This window comes from Balearica regulorum, chromosome 24 (genome assembly GCF_011004875.1).
Source record: "Balearica regulorum gibbericeps isolate bBalReg1 chromosome 24, bBalReg1.pri, whole genome shotgun sequence".
Classification (NCBI taxonomy): domain Eukaryota; kingdom Metazoa; phylum Chordata; class Aves; order Gruiformes; family Gruidae; genus Balearica; species Balearica regulorum.
In genome coordinates, this window is record NC_046207.1 from 7419512 (window position 1) to 7438156 (window position 18645).

The window sequence follows — 18645 nt, forward strand, 5'->3', positions numbered from 1 at the left end:
TTGAATTGATAGGGACTTTATAAGTAAAATGGTGGAAACAGTATAATCTAGAAAATATAAAAAACTCCTGAGATTGTAAAAAAAAAAAAAAAACCCACCTTGGAATTCCAGAGAGACATAACTAAAAAATGCTGAAAGAATATTTAGCTCCACCAACTTGCGAGAAAAAAAGTGCAAGAGAAATGCCAACTCAGTAAGAAGATCTTTAAAAGACTCCCTATGGAGATCAAAACTACCTTTTCTGTATCAAAAGACAAAAAAGACAATACGGAGCCAGGCTGGGCTCCTCTCTGTGTTTCTGAAGACAGTCTGCAAATGGTGCACGAAACCAATTTCAGGAGCTGAATTGCATTTTTAGCTTTGAAAAGACTTGATGAAATTTGAAGGTGGAACGGACTCAGTGCCTGAGCTGCCCCGCTGGCTTTAACAGGGCTGGCTGTGCAGTGTGGTGGCACTAATTTAAATATAACTGAGAGCTGTTAATGTAAGATATTAGGAGAAAAGAACCAGCAGCTCTGGTCCCTGAATTTCCTTAAGTCTTTTTCTCCTCAAACATGGTATTAGTGCATAGAGACTACGCTCACTTTGTGCTTAGTTTTCTTCTCATTTATTAGTAGCACTTTACCTCGCAGCCAAGCTGTGAGCAATTTGTTGTCCGTAAGTTATGTGCGACACGGAGACCTTTAAGTTCTCCTGCTACTGCAAGAGGGATAATTTGCTCCGACCCTTTTGCAGCACAATTCCCCGTTCTCTTCCAAGTCTGTTTGGCAACGCTCGCTGCTCGGGCAGACAGCAGTGCCCTTCACAGCTGCTTCTGACTTCATTCCATAAAATTGCCTAACGACTTTTATACTCCGTCCAGTAACTCCCCCAGTATTGCTCACCATATGTGCTCCCACAACTGGGCTTGTAAAAAACCTCCTATCACATGTACGGTAACCCATGGATCTCTGTCATTCCCCAAGACCCCAAAGTGCTCTACCAAATCTAACATCTCGCTTTGGCATTTTAAGGTACACAAGAGTTTCCAGTGTTTTTTTCCAAGTGAAAGTATTTACAAAAAAAAGACATTTTAACTGTTTTTGAAGAAATATTGTGCAAGGAAGTGCAAGATAAGATCAATCTGCGTTGGGAGAACTGCTTCCAGCTGTAGGCCACAGGCTGAGTGAAGGGATGTATTACATGGCAGTGACTGCTGTTTGTATGCCCGCTGTAAGAACCAACATTTTTGTGCCATTTTGGAAAATATACAGGGAGAACTTTTTTTAAAAATTGAAGTAAAAAAAAGAAAAAAGCCTCAAGGTTTAAGTGCTGCCACGCATTGGTCCCCAAGAATAGACTGAACAGACTAAAGCCAACTCTTGTATTCTTGTCCATAGTTACTACTACAACGATTTATCCTGAGACATGAAGTGTGTTAGCTGATACACTACTAAAAAGCAGCAAAACCCCCACAAAACCAAATCATCCAGAAGGAAAAGGTGTTCCCGAATCTTGCTAGATACAGGCAAATAATGTTTCAAGAGAAAAACCAAATGCATCAAGCAAGCCAACAACTTCCAAAGCCAATTAAACCAATACACACATATTTAAATGTACAGTGCCTGGCCTACCCCGTTTTCTTTTGAAGGTGTTTATAAGGTGTCATTTATAAGAAATGAACCTAAAGCACCGAGGCTACATAAGCAGAGTTTCCCGCTTTTTTCCTATCCCCTCTTTTCATTCTGAAATCCCAGACTTTTAGTCTTTCAGACATAAGCAAGCAGCATGTGTTGCTGTACCTCCATACTTAGGGTGCCCATATTTGAGCATCTACAAAATCTTGTTTCTACATCGCTTTCAGGCCTGTGGCAGTCCGAAGTGGGATTAACAAGGAAATCTAATCCAGTTATGGAACGCGGCCTGGGCTGCCGAGAGATGCTGTTTTAACAGACAATGTATAACCCAGGCTGATGCAGTCCGGACTTTGTGGAGCACTGTTCACGCTGCCAGCCAGCGGGAGAACCCTGCAGGGACTCCACAAAAAGACAAAGACTGTATTTCTCCATGCGTCTACGCAGACCAACTGACCAACCGACCAACGCAATAGAATGTTTAACCCCAGAAACATGAAATTAAATGAAGAAAAAGTTGATGTTGTGCCAAAAAGAAAAAAAAAAAAATTCAGTGATTAGCAAATCCCAGATGCTGCAAAAGCCAAACCAGTGCGTGCACACGTGTGCATGGAGATCTTCAGGACAAAGTCCACCAAGAGAGATGGGATCCATAGTAACTCCTCTTTAGAGAGAAAGTATCATAATTCTCTTAACTCCAAAGTTCTTAAGATCCTCAGAGAAGATCAGATACTTGATTTTACTTGCAATGAATCCTTTGACATAGTAGAAATGGCTATGATGTTTTGGAATTATGTGGTACTTTAAACCCTAGATTATTCGCATTGCAGCAAAGAATTATTTAAAAAAAAAAATATTCTCCAATAATCTTATAGTTGTATAATTTTGTAAAAAAGGGACCACAGACTGCTGAAATAACCATTAAATATCATCAGAACCAGTTTTCCCCACAGGAATTTTCCATTTAGAAGCAATAAGACAAATGAAAACACAATTTTTGTCACGCTTAATGATGATGACTACCAAAAGGAGATTTCTCTTCAGATAACGAGAACATGAAAAAGGCTGAGACATGCACGCACTGTGTCTCGTTCTGACCTAAAGGCAAAAACGTTTATTTCTTACCTGCTACTGAATTTGGCCGCGGCATAAGGTACAGAGGAATAGACTGCACTGACTGGGACAAGACCGTCTCCAGGTTCCTCTCCGGGATTTTGTTCAGGCTGTAGGTGGAGGCCGTCATGTTCTCATCCACGCGGTATAAGCAGGAGTCCATGCTGGATTTCTGGGACTGCCAAGGTTTCAGGTTTCCTCCAGATCCAAGTTCTTTACTGCTTTCCCCTCCATATTTAGTGCGTTCCACATTTTCTGAGTAGCTTGTCAAAGTAGCTTGAAGGAAGAAATTATAAACAAAATGAGTAACAAAGAACGAATGGCTTGCACACACGCTGCTCTACACCGAGTTGTGCAACGCAAGAGCCAAAAATGATGTTCATCATATTTTCCACATTCACATACATCAGAGATTATGGAATTTAGTTTAATGATACTGTTTCTGCCTACTACTTCTAAAAGAACATTTAGGCTATAATGTTTTGGCTCATACTGTTAAAACCCATTTGTAATTACGAAGAGCATTAAAAATTATGTGCAGCATTGCATTCAAATACACAATTCCAGAAAGAGCAGAAATTATTAAGGAAAAAACATTATCAGCGCTCCTCATATCTTTTAATTTGCACATTTTCAGGGGATGTTCGCAGAAGTTTATAACCTTGCAATGTCTGACACCGAAAAGCCCCCACCTGCCTTCCATGAACAACCAGCTCCCATGGATTAGTTTGGTTCAGAAACGAACCCAGTATCTCATTTGATTGACAGCAGGTTTTTATGAAGCTTTAACTGTAATCCACACATATTCCCTTATAATATTTCATTTTACAGATCAGGATTGTTGCTATATTGACTTTCACATTAGGAAGTGACAATATTACACTGATCCACACCACGACCATCATCTCATTGGTGTTTTCTCTTCTGAATTCTGATGCAGTTATCCCCTGGCTGTAACTCCCTTCGGGCTGTCGACTTTCCTTTTGTCTCTGGTCTCCTACATATTCCTTCAAGGTCATAACCAGACCCCTTAGGTATTGAGAGAAGGTCCTGATGCCCAAACCACATATTATCTGAGCGTGTCAAACGTGCCTGCTCCCTAACTTGGGGGGGGAAAGAAAAAATAAGAAAAAAGGAAAAAAAAAAAAGAGATCACAAACCAGAGCTCACTATCTCTCATCGCCCCAGTCACACACATTTCCACTGCTATGCAAAATCCTGAAATTCAACTCAACCCTGAATATGCTGACGCCCCCGATGTGCCCTGTGCTTGTAGATCCACTTGCTAAATCCACTGAAATCCGTCATTTTCGCTTAGCTGTGGTAAATACCTTTCCCAGTCCAAATTCTCTGCTAATTTCTGAGCCATCTGTCCCTGGGCAAAAACAGCGTGGATCTATCGCTTCTTGTAAAGTCTCCTCAGGGGCAGCTGCCTTGCCTTCACAAAAGCCCACTCCCAAACCAAGGGAGATGCTGCCTCATTAACAAACAGCACAATGTTTATTTTTATATTGATAAATGCAAACAGTAAATTACTCCAAAGACTCACACGCTTTTAGGCTAAAGCTTTTTCTATACCAAATTTTAAGAGTAAGCAACATAGAACAGAAGTTCCAGCCAAAGAGCACCTGAAAGAGGATGCAGTTTAATCAAAAATGGGTAAGGGTTATTTCACTTGTTTTAATAAATGCATCCAGAAGCAGAGAACTACATATTTTAGCCAGTTGTTTTCATGTTGAGCACAAGAATAATTTCACTGCCCAACATCAGGCATTCAATTTAAATTCTCAGAAATACCCATATAGATCTGACAAAACACGAAAGGGCTGACCCCTAAAGCCAGGGCTCTGGATGGCTCTCCTCATCGAGGTGCCAAGCAGACTGCTGGACTCTGTCCCCAGTGCAAAACCCTGAACTGCCACGTCCAAGGACTGATCTGGCTTAATTATAAATGTTAAATGACATTATAATAGGAACCAGAATTAACTGCTTACATCTAAAGTCACAAAATCATCGTTAAAAATAATTCAAGACCTGTAATTCTTACTGTGCCTGTTCTTTATCCATCCCACCAACATTCACCCCTAGCTCTGCCATTTTATTACTCAGGATTGGGCTTCTTGTCCATGCAAGGGGATCAATATCCTCCTATCTCATCAAGCGTTCCAAAACAGAGTTGCTTGTAACATATTTTGAAATTTAAAACCAACACACGCAACTGCAAAGAACCGCTATTTGCTTGCTGGCATTTAAACATAGGTTTGCTGTCAGGTAAACACATTTACGCTCTAGCACAGGAAAATAAGACAAAAACAAGAAACAGATGTTCACAGATTTCTCTTGCTCCCTCAAATTGTTTAATGTTGAGAAATACGTTTGAAATGGTTTTCTAGAAAATCTCCATTTCAAAGTCTGGGTCTGCAGTGCTAGACATACCATGTTGTCTATTTACAGAAAACAATAATCAATTGATCCATTAAAACACACTGATTTTAAATCTCAGTATATGTCTAATTATTCTGTGTAGAAACACATCACCATCTGAAATCACTCATCTTCCAATACATCAAACTGAGGAAAACCAAAATAACTATGTGTCAAAATAAGTTTTCTCTAAATGAAGCAACAACAACAACAAAAATAATAAATCCTGCTGGCCGCTTTTCTAATCATCAATTTGTGTTCATTTTAAACAATTTTCACTGTTTTACACTAAAGCTGTTTTATGTGCAAACTCTTCATTGAATCAGGTATTTAGGATCGTTCCCTGTGGATTAATTTACCTTCTGAACAGCCTTGGATGATATAAGTGCTGCTACACAGGCTGTAAGCGATTGCTCTATGGACTTAATCTCTTCTATGAGCTATTTTAAACCAAACCAATTTTGACTTTATTTAAAAGGCAACAGCGTAAGGCTAGCTACGAGCCAGCAACACGAACCGACATGCGGAGCACGTCTCTGGGGAGAACTAAACGGCGTGACCCAGGGAGTTGCTCAGAAATTACAACTCCACCATCAAAACTTGTGAAGCAACAGCTAATTTCAGAAAATTTACATGATCTGCACAAACTAAGGTTGATGCAGTGTGACACTCAGGGCTAAAAAGTTGGTAATGCTCGTATACAAAGATTTGGTCAGCCCTGAAGTGGTCAAGCAGTTGGACTAGATGATCACTGTAGGTCCCTTCCGACTGAAAAAATTCTATTTCTTGGGCAGAAAGAACTTCATCTTGGCCCCCCGATAGGATCAAGCCCATGAATACCCACAACCAGAAGGAAATCTGCAAAATAATGCAATTTCTTCAAGTTTTGTGCCCTAAACTTTCCAGAGCTGCAGAGGGTACTCTAGGACAGGGTCGGTGCTCACATGGTTCGGGTGTGTGAGAACATCTCCCCGTCATCTTCCCGTCATCTCCTGCGCCGGCCCCTGAGGGGGATTAACTGCGCTTTACAGCAATAATCTCTTCAGAGGGTTGCATGGGGAATGAAGACCCACCCTCAGGATGAATCCTACTCACAGCCACAACAGGACTCCTGTTGCATCCATAATATATCTAAATTTTACCTACATGTTAAAAATATTCTGGGCCTTAATCCAGATGCAGAGAAGCCGACTGAAACAAGCAGCAGCTACAAACTAACACGACGGCAGCGCTGTCCATACTTCTATCGTCAAACAGATTTTTGTACACATAGAATAGGGCAGAGGAGCATCAGAATATCAGATCATACTAAAAATTGACTCTGGAGTTAAGATTACTTCTGATATTACTACTCTGGTTAGACTGAACATCTAACCACAAAACAAGTATTTTGTGCTCATCCTTTGAGATCTCTTTGCTCTATGATTAATAACGATGACTGGCTAACACAGCTGATGGCCTGCAGAAAGGAGGTCCCAACGATGTAAGGTCCCAACAGACCCCAATTTTACATTATATTTTTTAAATTGTGCCAGCACTAAAAGAGGCTGCAGCCACTGGAAAGCTGGAACATGACTGTGGCATCTCTTAATACAAGGTTTCAAAAAAACCCCCAAATGGTCCTTCAGATATTGCCAGAAAATCTCTTCTGGGTCCCATGAATATTTTTTTACAATGAGGGTGGTAGGACACAGGTTGCCCAGAGAAGTTGTGGATGCCCCATCATTGGAAGTGTTCAAGGGCAGGTTGGATGGGGCTTTGGGCAACCCGGGCTAGGAGTGGAAGATGTCCCTGCTTACAGCAGGGAGGTTGGAACTAGATGGTCTTTAAAGGTTCCTTCCAACCCAAACCATTCTATAGCTCTATGATTTTTAAACCCATGGATACCTGATCAACCAAAATCTCAAACAAATGCAATCTCTTAACAGATAGTGTGCTCTAAATTTTGGAAAGATGATGGGTTTGAGATCATCAGTTCAAAGAGGAGGAATTTTTGCCTTAAGCCACCTGCTGAGAGGCAGATCTTTCAACCCAGAGTCTCTAACAGATGATACCCAGCGCATCACATTACATGATGGGACATGTTAAGCTGGGGCTGCCACGACAGGAACACACCGTGATGCGAGAAGGGTCGCAGAGATGCCGTGGGAGAACATGCGTTTACAAGAAGCTCTTTTCGCTGCTGAATCCAGCTGGAAAGCACAACCCTGGTGAAAAAAGCAGAACATCGCAGTGCCTGGGCTGTGCTACACTGGAGCCGGTGGGCTGCGATCACACAGGCCACAGTGCGTGCCGGCGGCTGTGGGGAGCAGAAGAGATGTCGCTGCCCCGTAGAGGCATGGAGAAGGTTATTGCAGGGGACGGGGTAAGATGGGGGCAGCTATGCAAGTCACATACTGAACCTGAGAAACCTGACAGCCGTGCAGAAACATGAGGTTCTCTGTAGCACTACAGGAATACCGCGTGTATATAAATATAGACGTGTGTGTGTGTACACGTATCTCCAGCCTCACACTATTTCATATGAACACAGACAGAATTTGAGACATCTAAAACATGTGAGTGCTGTAAAACACAGTAATGAATAACAACACGTAAAGACCCTCAAAGGAGAGGATGCAGGCAGCACGGTGCCCCTTTCCAATCCCCTCTGCGGCTTTCTCTGAGGACTCGCCACATCTCCTTCCACAAGATTTCAACACCACCCTCTGTAACAGCACTCACTGCAGCACAGCCTGGTCGTCTTTGAAGACACGTGGACTTTGATGCCAGAAGGGGATACACTCCAGAGATGCTGGAGTCACTTTACAGTCCTGCCTTGCTTTTAGCAGCCAAGACTTACACACCTGCATTCTTCTTGGCAGAGGTCTTGCTTACGTTAAGCTTTCATTTTCCAACTTGTCTCATTTCCCTTGGTGAAACATTCTGATTAGAACTTTTTGCAGGTAACATGGTATAAATTTTTATTTCTTTGGGGAAAAAACAGATCTGTATCACAGCAGCAGTTCAGCCAAGACAGCTGACCGTAGATGTCAGTGCAGCCAGCACTACGCTTCCTGAAGAGTTTCATGTATTTACAGGATAGCAAATATTATTTTTCATTTAGTTGCAAGCTGGCCTATGCCCTGGAGCATGAGGCTTTCAACTGTACTTGTCTTGAGTCAAACACGCGAGGGGATTTTCACCATCCCATCCAATTCTCCTTGAGGCAGAGATCATGCCTGGAAAACATCAACCTTTACATTCACCTTTGAGATGGAACTGCAGGAGAAAGTAGTTTTCTATAGTTACTTCTTTATGATGACCAACAGCTGTAACATTAATTATATATAAAGATTTATAATGTCTCAAATAGGAAATAGGGATTTTGTTGCTTTAAAGAAATAACTGCAGCAAAGTAGCGAGCTTCATATGTTGCACTGAAATTAGGTACTTAAAAAAACCTCATGCAAACTCTGCAAGTTAACCTCATTTCACTCGTCTCCAGGAACATACTACAACATGACTTGCCTTATCGCATTAGAGATGTCCTAGCTAACAGGTATGAGTTGGTAAGGAGTAAAATAAATTTTTTACCCTAATCTACATAAGCCTTCATAAAGTCAGCCGCAGAAGGTTACACCTAAATATAGCTGTGTCACCCCAGACCGCTCCAGGGAGCTCGGCTGCCAAACAGAAAAATTTGGCAGGCAGAAAGCATAAGCCCAAACCTTTCCTGAGGGAAGAGGGCAGCCTCGGGCAGTCACACACAACCCATGCCCCAACGGCCCCTGCAGCACTTGGTGCTTTCAGAAGAACATTATTCTCTGCTCAACACCATCAGCTGGTGAGTTTAAAGCTGCTCCATGAAAAAAAAAAACCAACCCCCAAACCTTAATTCTGCCCTGCTTGAGGTCAAAATCCACACTGCTCTGTACATGTTTAACGTCTGTTATAACACTGGTATGAAACGGGAAATATGAAATAAAAATCACTGGCTTAATTCATATAAACAATCCTGTAAGAAAGACAGATTAAACAGGTAAACCCATTTCTGTTTCAAGCCTTGAGCTGTTATAAATCACGGTAAGTACACAAAAGGTCTTGAAACATAATGAAAAATACCCTGACAGTAGCATCATGCTGACCCTATATTCATTCTGTTCTAAATCTGAATTCCCTGCTGCACCGCTGACAGGCGGGATGAAGAACGGTAGGAATGCCTTGAAGGGCTCGTGCCTGCCTGCTACCCACACCAGAGGTGTAAGGCGCGGGTAAAACAGCCTTTCGACACAGTGAGACACCCCCACCGTCAGCACAACTCACTGCAAATACCCCGCTCCCCAGACAGAAAGATCAGCAAAGCTTTAGTTTGTTTATAAAATTGCAGAAACAAGGTAATGAATGTTTTTAAGCACAGTTCGCTATGGTAAACTTTAAAGAAACCTGTTAGAAAGGTTCCAAATCTAATACAGAGGCAGGAATCTTGTTGGCTGATTTACCAAAGCATCATAACCCTCCCCCCCACGCTCCTAAATACTACTATTTCACCATATCCCTCTTAGAGAACCACACGTAGGTCTCGAGTAACGTCTCTGCGACCGTGATGCACTAGAATCACGGAGAAGGGCTGACCGAACTGCAGAAGCGGCCATAAGCTGCACGCTCCTTTCCTCGCCCAACCTGACCACGTACGCTGTGCGAACCTGCACCTCGCTGCGCGCGACAGCTCACTGCTGGGTGTTAACAGCAGGGCTGTTAAAATTTCAGAAAAGATGCAGGTTCTGTACACACATCCCTTCAACCCCACATGGACTCCCACCGCCTTCTTGCTTCAGTGCCCTCTCTGCATTGTCCGCCTTTCACCAGTTCGGATCCTTCTTTATTTTTGCCTGTCTCCTCAACACCAGTTCACCTTTTTTTTCCTCCTTCAGCATCCGCAGGGATAATTTTTCTTCTTCTAAGTCCACCACAGTCTTGAAACTCGTTTTAAAATTGTAAGATTTAAAGAAGAAAGCAGAAAGGAGGCACATGGGAGGGGAGCGTGCACGAGGGGAGGGAAGTTCCTTGTAGACTCGGCATTAACATTTTGGACAAGCTTGGATCATTGTGAAGTTTTTCCTAACCATGAAGGTTAAAATCTTGCTGCTCTTAAAAGCTGAGAGTCCCCTCTAATCTCACGCCGTCAACAGCTAAAACATTAAAGAAAAGTCACTTATCACAGTATCCAAAGTAACACCGTGGGAGTTGACAACACTGAATTTTCCTCTAGCTGTCTTCTGATCCATCTTTTCAGTTTATTCCTTCTTTCAATTTTTCACTCAATTTTTTTTCCATCTACCAGGCTGGACTGGACTTCAGGTTTATGAAGCAAATTTCACAGTTGGAGTATAACATGTGTTCTGTGCCGCTTCCTTCAGCTTTAAGCACTCTTCTTTCTCCTTTTTTTCCCCAGTAAGACAGATAACAAAGACCCGCAGCTGACCCATTACCTGCCCAGTATCGAAGGGCCAGATTTGGGTGGCAAACCCAACCCCTGATGCCTCAGTGCCTTAACTGGGCGAGGGCAGAATGGTTGTGTCGTGACCTCATGGTTTCTCACCTCTGACATCGACCACGAATCATGTCACGTGCACACACACACGTTCGCTTTCTGCTTAATTTGTCCTTTTAATGAAATGGAGACAGAACTCAATCAGGATCCAGAGATGGTGTCCCTTTGTACTTCGTGTGGTTGGGATTCTGTGACCCCACCTAATTTTGCTCACGCCCGATAAATAGCCTCCCTTTTCACCTCCTAAACTCTCAGCCCCGTCACCTGCAATCTGCAGGTGCATTAGTGAATGAAAACTCATTATTCATCAATATTAGACATTTTTCAGGGAGCTCCTCCTTTGGGGAAATGAGCCCAAATGCAAGCTGGCTCGATTTTAAAAAAGATCTGTAATTCTTAGAAATCTTATTCATTATTAACAGAGCATTTCATAATACTGATGAGAATGTCAGAATTCAAATGCTTTAGCTGTAAGATCATAAAAATATTTAACCTGAGTTAAATTTATCTTGATGTGCCTTTCAAGCTGCTCTTTGTTCCCTTCTCAAAGCAGCTAAACTTGCAAACAAATCTATCTTGTTTTATTGTCAGCAGCATCTCTTCTGCTTAGCATGCACTCTACATGAATTTATTAACAAACCTATTTTTAACCCACGAACACATAAATCTGCAGAAAGCTGCAACTTGACAAAAGCTCAGGAGTCAGAGTTAAATAAAAAAACAGCAAAAAAAGAATGTGAAAAAAGCTAGAGTGGACTCCAGGAGGGGACAGGGATCCTTTACATGTCATTCTTCTTTGTAAAAATCCACAAAATTTAAGTGAAGGCAACTGGTGCACACGGTGTTAGACCTATCTACATCACTGTGGCAGCGGTGCAAGAGGATTTATGCAGCTCACTGGTTTCCCTTTAAGTTGCTTTAACATCATACCTATGTGCTTGCTCAAGATGATCCCCCTAACAATGAAGAGGGGAACACAGTGTAGATCATCACAGGACTTTACATGAAGAAAAAGGTGGCCCAGTTTCATCTTGGAGTAAATTACAGCACTTCTACAGGAAGATTCAACGTGGAAAACAGTCATTTTTTAATACCTCTGGGAGACTGCTGCTAAATGACATAGAGCGCTGCTTGAACATCACACATGCTTGGGTAAGCTTTATATACTGGCAGGAAATGTTTTCTATTTTGTTTTACAGGCTTGCATAAGATTGCTGGAGATTTTCTTATATTCTGCAAAGCAAAACTTTCCAGTCCACGTCTGCGGGGATGTGAAGTGCAAAGTTCCCCCACAGCAGCACATGATTCTCAACCAGTTTTCTTTTCAGTAGCAGATTTTGAACATCAACAGTTGGCTGCTTTTACATAGAGCGCGCCAAAAAATCCTGGAAGCTATTCAGAGGTTAAAGTCAGGTCAGCATTTTCACCAATCATTCTGTTTTACACAGAAAGGATTTAGTGGCTTCCAGGAGAAAGGGCTGACTTGCTCCTATCTCTCCTCTTGGCTCGCCTCCTCTCTCCTCCTCCCTCTTCTCCATTTCTTTTCTTTTACAAATAAAAGTGTCTGAATTGGAAGATCTGGACACTTTGCAACGTTTTTGTTACCTGTTCAACCTAAGTAGACTGAACTTCCCTTTCAGACTGATCTAAAATTTCAAAATAAGTCTGTTCTAAGCCAGTGATGCATTTATTAAAGTGATCAGTAAGCATGAAACAGCCCCTATGCTGTGCAGATTAGAGATACGACTGGCTTGTTCTCTAATAATTGAAATTATATAAAAGGTGACATACAAATGGACAGGAAAAACTCCAAGAGGACAAGTCATCAGAGAAAACTTGACTGGTTTAAATTTGGTCCTTTACATCCAGATTAAAACACCACGACGCCCACTCTATGCATCTCAGGGGATAGTTAGGCTCCTAACACAGTCAATTTGGAGTTTAAAGAGCCATGCTCTGATTTAACCTTGACAAATTAATGTTATGTCTAGCAATATAGATATGTAAAATGATCTTAACATGTACAAACCCCTTTTATGCTAAGCAACATCACACGGAGAGAAGCAATTATGCATAATGGTGTAAGGAACAACTTCCCACCTTGGTTAACTGTTTTCTGTCCTTGGCTAATTATCAAATATTTTACAAACAGCACGTTAACCTTCTGGGACACACGCTAAACCCTCTGTGTTCTTAAAATACTAAATTTGGTGGCGATTAATGAGTGCAAGATTTGGAGGCGACATTCGTTGCAGCTCACAATTGATAGGTGGCAAAAATCAAGAGATCTTCCCCAAACCGTAACTTTTATCAAGAGGACTAAGAAATGTATTGGAGCTGCCTATTATAAAAACACACCTTCTTGAAGCTAATGAGCTAATAGTTTAAATCACTTATTTGGGAGGAGCAGGAGGGATCATGACTCAGGAAACAAAATACTTAGGAAAATGTTTACTGTCTTTCTACATGTAACAATGGCACGAAAACGTAAGTAATTTTGACACGGAAATCTCCAACCAGTTTACACTTTTGAGGTACCATGTGAAGCTGCTCAGACCAAAAGCTGTGTCACTACAGTCATCTTTGCAGAGAACAACCATGAGCAAGGGAAATGCATACAAAGAGATCTGTATCCAATAACCGAGGAATGCAACCAAAAGGGAAACCGGATCCCTGACCCTCCTGAAACAAAGGAGCCGACGTGTTCCGAAAGGGGAGAGCAAAGCACCAGGTGGGCTTCGCTTCCTACACGTGGACAATTTGTCTGCTCTGTTCCGTAGTGAAAATAATTCCAGGGAATTGCTGTCATGCAGAGAGCACCTTCGAAAATTGTCGCACACCCAATTCGCATCCCAACAGGAGGGTAATGACCAAACTGCGCATCCATCTCCCGCAGTGAAACAGCCTCAGAACTGACCTTACGCTTGCAGAAGACAGCGGAGGTACAGAAAAACAGATTTAGCAGAAAACCTCCTAACTTTTGCTGCTGCTGGGAAGTATGACTGGAGAAGACCGTTTTCCCCACAACTTGTTACAGCTGCCCAGCTTCTATCAAATGCCAGAATAAGGAGGTGTTGAAAATGTTATTGTCAAAATAAAGGGGGGGGGGGAAGAAGGGGAGAAAGAGGCTCTTGTTTTCCTTTGGGTACGAACACTAGCAGAGGAAAGCCTTGATTTTCGAAAGCCTTGAAAAGTGCTTCCCCTACTCCACACGAACGTATTTTTGCAAGACTTTTCCATCTGGGATACATTAACACAGCCTTGGGATAAGCCACCTTCTTTTATTTTCCAAAGTTTCCACAGAAAAATCTAAGTTCCAAACAGAAGAACCTCTAAGAGAGAATCTTCCTCGTGAGGGGCAAAAAAAAAATGTTTCAGACTTAAAAATTAATTACTATAGACCTCCTGAAAAAAGGCTAGGGTAGAAAGTCTGAGCAACGAGCTTCAATGTCTTATCGTGTCAGGAGTCGGGATCATGCTGACGCTCCTCTGGCACACAGGCATGCCCCAAGGCCACCCAGACCTCCTCTGGCTCTCACATGGACAAGAAACTACTACAGTTCCATCACCTCCAGGTTGGCACCTGCCCACCACCCACAAGGGCCAGACGAGCACTGACAAATCTCATCAGTAAGAGCAGTTCGTAAAAGCAAAGCAGGCACATTTCTGCTGATTCTGCTGCTCCACATCAGGCTTCATTCAAGTCTTAGGCTTAATTCACAGCTCTGCCGAGAGGCAGGACCCAGCCAGAATCAAGCGTCCACTTCTACTCACCGTGATCCTCCAGCCCAACCAGGCTTCAAGGGACTGCTGTCGGGCAGACCGACGCTCTGATCGTGGGACATTGTGAGCAGAGAACGAAGGGTGCGGGGTACTGCAGTGACTTTTCCCAGAATTCATTAACCTACTTCGCTATGCAGCTCAGAATAGCTTACATATTTGCATTTTAAGATCACGCAGGCAGAAGTGCTACAAAGGTTGCTGTGGCATACAGGAGCTGAACTAAGCCCAGATTTCCTGATCAACCAAGCAAAATACTAATCACTAGTACAACTAAACTCCCTAAATTATCAACATTCCTTTCTTTTTCTTTTAAGCACTACATAAACTTTTGCTAAAGTAAAATCTTCTTAGCTGGAGAAATGTTCAACATAAAAGATGTGGCAAGGACAACCAAGTGAGGACCGTTCTGCCTGATGTTACATGGACATTACTCTTCTCCCATTGTCCCTTTATAGTTACTGAACAGAAATTCATCTGTGTATGTTATTTTCTCAAGATCCTTTACACTTGAATGAAAAATCTGCTACAGCAGCTACAGAAATTCACTGAAATTTCTGTTAATTTAATCCTGCCCAAGGCTGAGCTTAAGAAAAGTAGTCATTTCTGAGGCACGGAGTCACTGATAAGGTGGCATTAACAGTCATGGGGCGCAGAAGATAATCAGTCTTTTATATTTATAATAATATAATCCAACAGTATTTGAACTATGAATGTGATGCCATCATCCATTCTCTTTCCTCTGACATCAAAGGACAGTGGCTGTGGACTAAATGGAAATGAAGGGAAGGAAAATGCTGAAAAAACAGATGCCTCTCAAATTACTTGAGGTAGTAGGTGGGGATGGCAGCCCCAAATAACAGCCATTGCCTGGCACTGAGACCATCCCATCTTCCTATTCGACCAAAAAGCTTGTGTCTCTCTAAATTAGCAAATCCACATTGATAAATGGGCAGTAGCTGAAGGAGAGGATACAGAACAACAGAAAAACTTGGTAGAAAAAAACCCCAATAACCTCACTAGAATTAAAGGAGGCAAAAATGCATTGGGAAGAAAGATTGCAAGAAGAAAAAAGGTGAAGATGGCATGCAAAAATAGAGGAAGAAAGATAAAACTCTTCCTCTTTCACCATTTAAACAAGTTCCAAAACTTTGCATCAAATAATGTAGTCACCAACCTCATCTATCCCAATTTTCACCAACTCTGTGTAGTTTTACCTGTGACGAATAGAAGACGGAGGGGTACAAATTCACCTTGGTCACTGCAGTATTAATTTGAACAATGCAAAACCATTCCACTAATCAGCACACGCACATCTATTACCTCAAATAACGCTTATGAAACCAACACAGCCGACAGCTTCGCAGTAGAGCGGGGAGGAGGATGACCTCACTCACCTATGATACCGCTGTCTCTGCTCTCCAGTGTGGAGGTAGGGCTGGTGACGGCGCCGTAGGTGCAATCCTTGGCAGTGACGCTGGTGCTGACGGGCGGGAGGGTGGAGCAGGGGCTGCTGGCGGGCGGCGAGGCGGTGCTGCTGGTCAGCGTGGAGCAGGGGCTGATGCGCTGCGTTACGGCCGAGCTCTGCAAAACAGGAACCAGGAACATGTCACTCACCGCAGTCAGTCAGTATGGGGGGAAAAAAGTCGTCCTCTAGCTCAAGTTGGAGGATGTGCTTTGTATGGCAAAGTTAAAAAGTGCTTCACTGTTCAAAATTAAAGTGGCCACTGTGCCACCCAACATCAGTGGGAAACACAGAGATGCTGGGCTTGCTTATATTTCACTCCTTAAAGAGAACAGATTGCAGCTTCCACATTCAGTAGGAAACACAGGAAACATAAATAAAGTGGTATTTACTGAAAGCCTGATTCTATACTTTACTATGAATACAGACAATTTTGTTAACTTTGAACTGAAAGTTGAAAAAAAAAAAAAACCCCAAACAAAAATTACAATACAGTGAGCTGAATTCTGTGCCTCTGTTTAAGCAGAGATCTCCAGGGTGGTAGGTATATGGCATGATCTCACCTTAGGGCAAGAAACATCATATACAGGAAATCCTACAAAGACCTCTGAGCCATTTCCGTCTGCTCAGAAACCTTTGTGGGGCTGCAATTTCTATTCTGCTCTATAAATGTTTCCTCCATTCAAGAGAAACAACAGCGGTTTTACACCCTTGCAGAGAGGAAGCTCCAAATCCCTTTTCTAGATATGAGACAGCTCTTCCCTGCCCAGACGTGCTTTCTCCACCAGATAAAGTTTAAAAAAATCAAAACCACAATAGGGAAAATGTTGCTCTCCAAAGGCAGAACAAAACAAAAAATGCAGCAGAACAAAAAAGATGGTGTTTTAAAAGTTATTTTGGAAAGACCCCATAAGAAGCTGTGTGCAAGAAGCCTGGGAGAGTTTATACATCCGATGCTGCGCAGAGAGATTTGTTTGTTAAGAAAACAAAATCATTCTTGAATTCAATTTGAGACAAGCTGTGATACAAGACAGATCCCTTGTTTTAACCACAGGCTACTGCACACACAAGCTTCCCTGGCAAATGGTCCTCCTCTCCAGAGATACGTCCCGGAGTGTGTGCAGGCACCAAACACTGCTGCGCAGAGTCACCGGAGGAGGGCAAGTGCAAGAGATGGCTCACCCACCACAACGCTGGGAAGACGCTCTTGTTGACCCAACATAGCAACTTAATCACCCTTACACTGTACTTGAGAGCAATCATCCAGAAATCACTTTAAAAACGGCAACTTCAATAGTTCCCTTCCACAAAACTAACCCCAGACCCTGCATGCTGTTCGCGGTGTGGGCGTCAGAGGAGCAGAGGACCCCCGCGGTGGGTCAGGCCAGCGATCCATCTCCCCCTGAGTACAGGAGGATGTACAAGGTCAGCACTGAAAAAAATGGGCTTTTGAGCATGTGATCCTCTCTGAAATTTGTCTTTTCAGCTTCTGCAGCAAGGAGGTCACCCTGTCTCCTCCTTGCTCAGGGGACGCCGTGGAACGCCATCATCTCTCGCGCTGCTGCTGTTTTCTGTAGCTAGCCTCTGTGGACAGTGGTTTTTTCATCGTAAAATGATACTAGTCCCAAGGAAGGAATAGCAGAGGTTAATTCCCCATTTGGAATTTACTTAAATGAGATTTCTTTTATTCTGTGTGAATACTTCCCTAATAATTGTATGAATTTGTATTCCCTTTTCCATGTCATCTGAACCCAAGGTGACCATGGAGAGCATCACGCTTGCAAACTGCAGAACAGGTTTGACGTGAAAGTTTTTTTTTCTTCCTCTCTATTTTACACTTGAAGCTGAAAAAAATGCCTGGGATGGACTTTTCTAAGTAGAACATGTGAAATATTTACTGGTTTTTAAATTAGAAGGCAGCTCCGATGTGTAGCTACTGGGAAATGATCTAATTTGTCCAGGGTATCCCAATGGGGCTTGTAAAAATCCTTTCTCGGAGCATAACCACCCCGGCGTTCGAGGCGAAACAGAGCATCCCTGCCAGCGGTGGGATGGGGCTGCGCCGAGGCAGGCATCCCCCTCCACCGCCCCACGCCTTTGCTTTCACGCCAGCGTGCCGCATCAATCTTAACTTAATTACAGAGTGCCCTTAACGTGGATTAGCACATCAACAAACCAGGGATGGAGTGCTAATACGACAGCTCCACAGGCATGTTTTTTTACGTTAAATAGCGAGATTGCAACACAGGAGAAACTAAACCGTGCGAGTATTTCCATGATAATTTATAATCTCCCTCCGGTATCCGCATAAAATATTCCACACCAGTGAATGAGACAGCTGCCACCACGTTGACTCTTGAAGCACTCAAGAGAAGCAAACCAACACTTTTTTCTCCTCATCCAATTTGTGGTGCGACTAGTGGATCACAGTTATTGTTATTTTCCATTCTTTTATGTTCTAGGTACTTACAAATACATCTCTTTTTTTCCCCCAGAGCCTTCCAGGAATCGCAGGCAAGCTGACTGCTCTATAAATTCTGGCTCCCTGTATATTCTGGTTTCACACATTTGTTACATCACCCGTCACGCGCCTTCTCTCTCAATGAACCCTTTTCATCTTCTCATACTGCAATCTTTTCAGATGTCTAAATACCATACTGATTTTTGTAAATCTGTTTTTAATTTTGCAAAATTATTTCTAACTCATTAATTCTAGT

The 18645-nt window shown here is 42.6% G+C and overlaps 1 protein-coding gene across 20 annotated transcripts in view; it reads right to left on the bottom strand.

Annotated features, from left to right (window-relative positions):
- Positions 1 to 18645, bottom strand: part of TANC2 (tetratricopeptide repeat, ankyrin repeat and coiled-coil containing 2) — a 248943-nt gene that overhangs the window by 85383 nt on the left and 144915 nt on the right. For all 20 annotated transcript variants that reach the window (XM_075775485.1, XM_075775496.1, XM_075775498.1 and 17 more), the window contains 2 exons: positions 15861 to 16047; positions 2739 to 3002 (listed from right to left, as the gene is read on the bottom strand). In XM_075775485.1, the coding sequence (XP_075631600.1) occupies positions 2739 to 3002; positions 15861 to 16047 (451 nt within the window). The remainder of the gene's footprint in view (positions 1 to 2738; positions 3003 to 15860; positions 16048 to 18645) is intronic.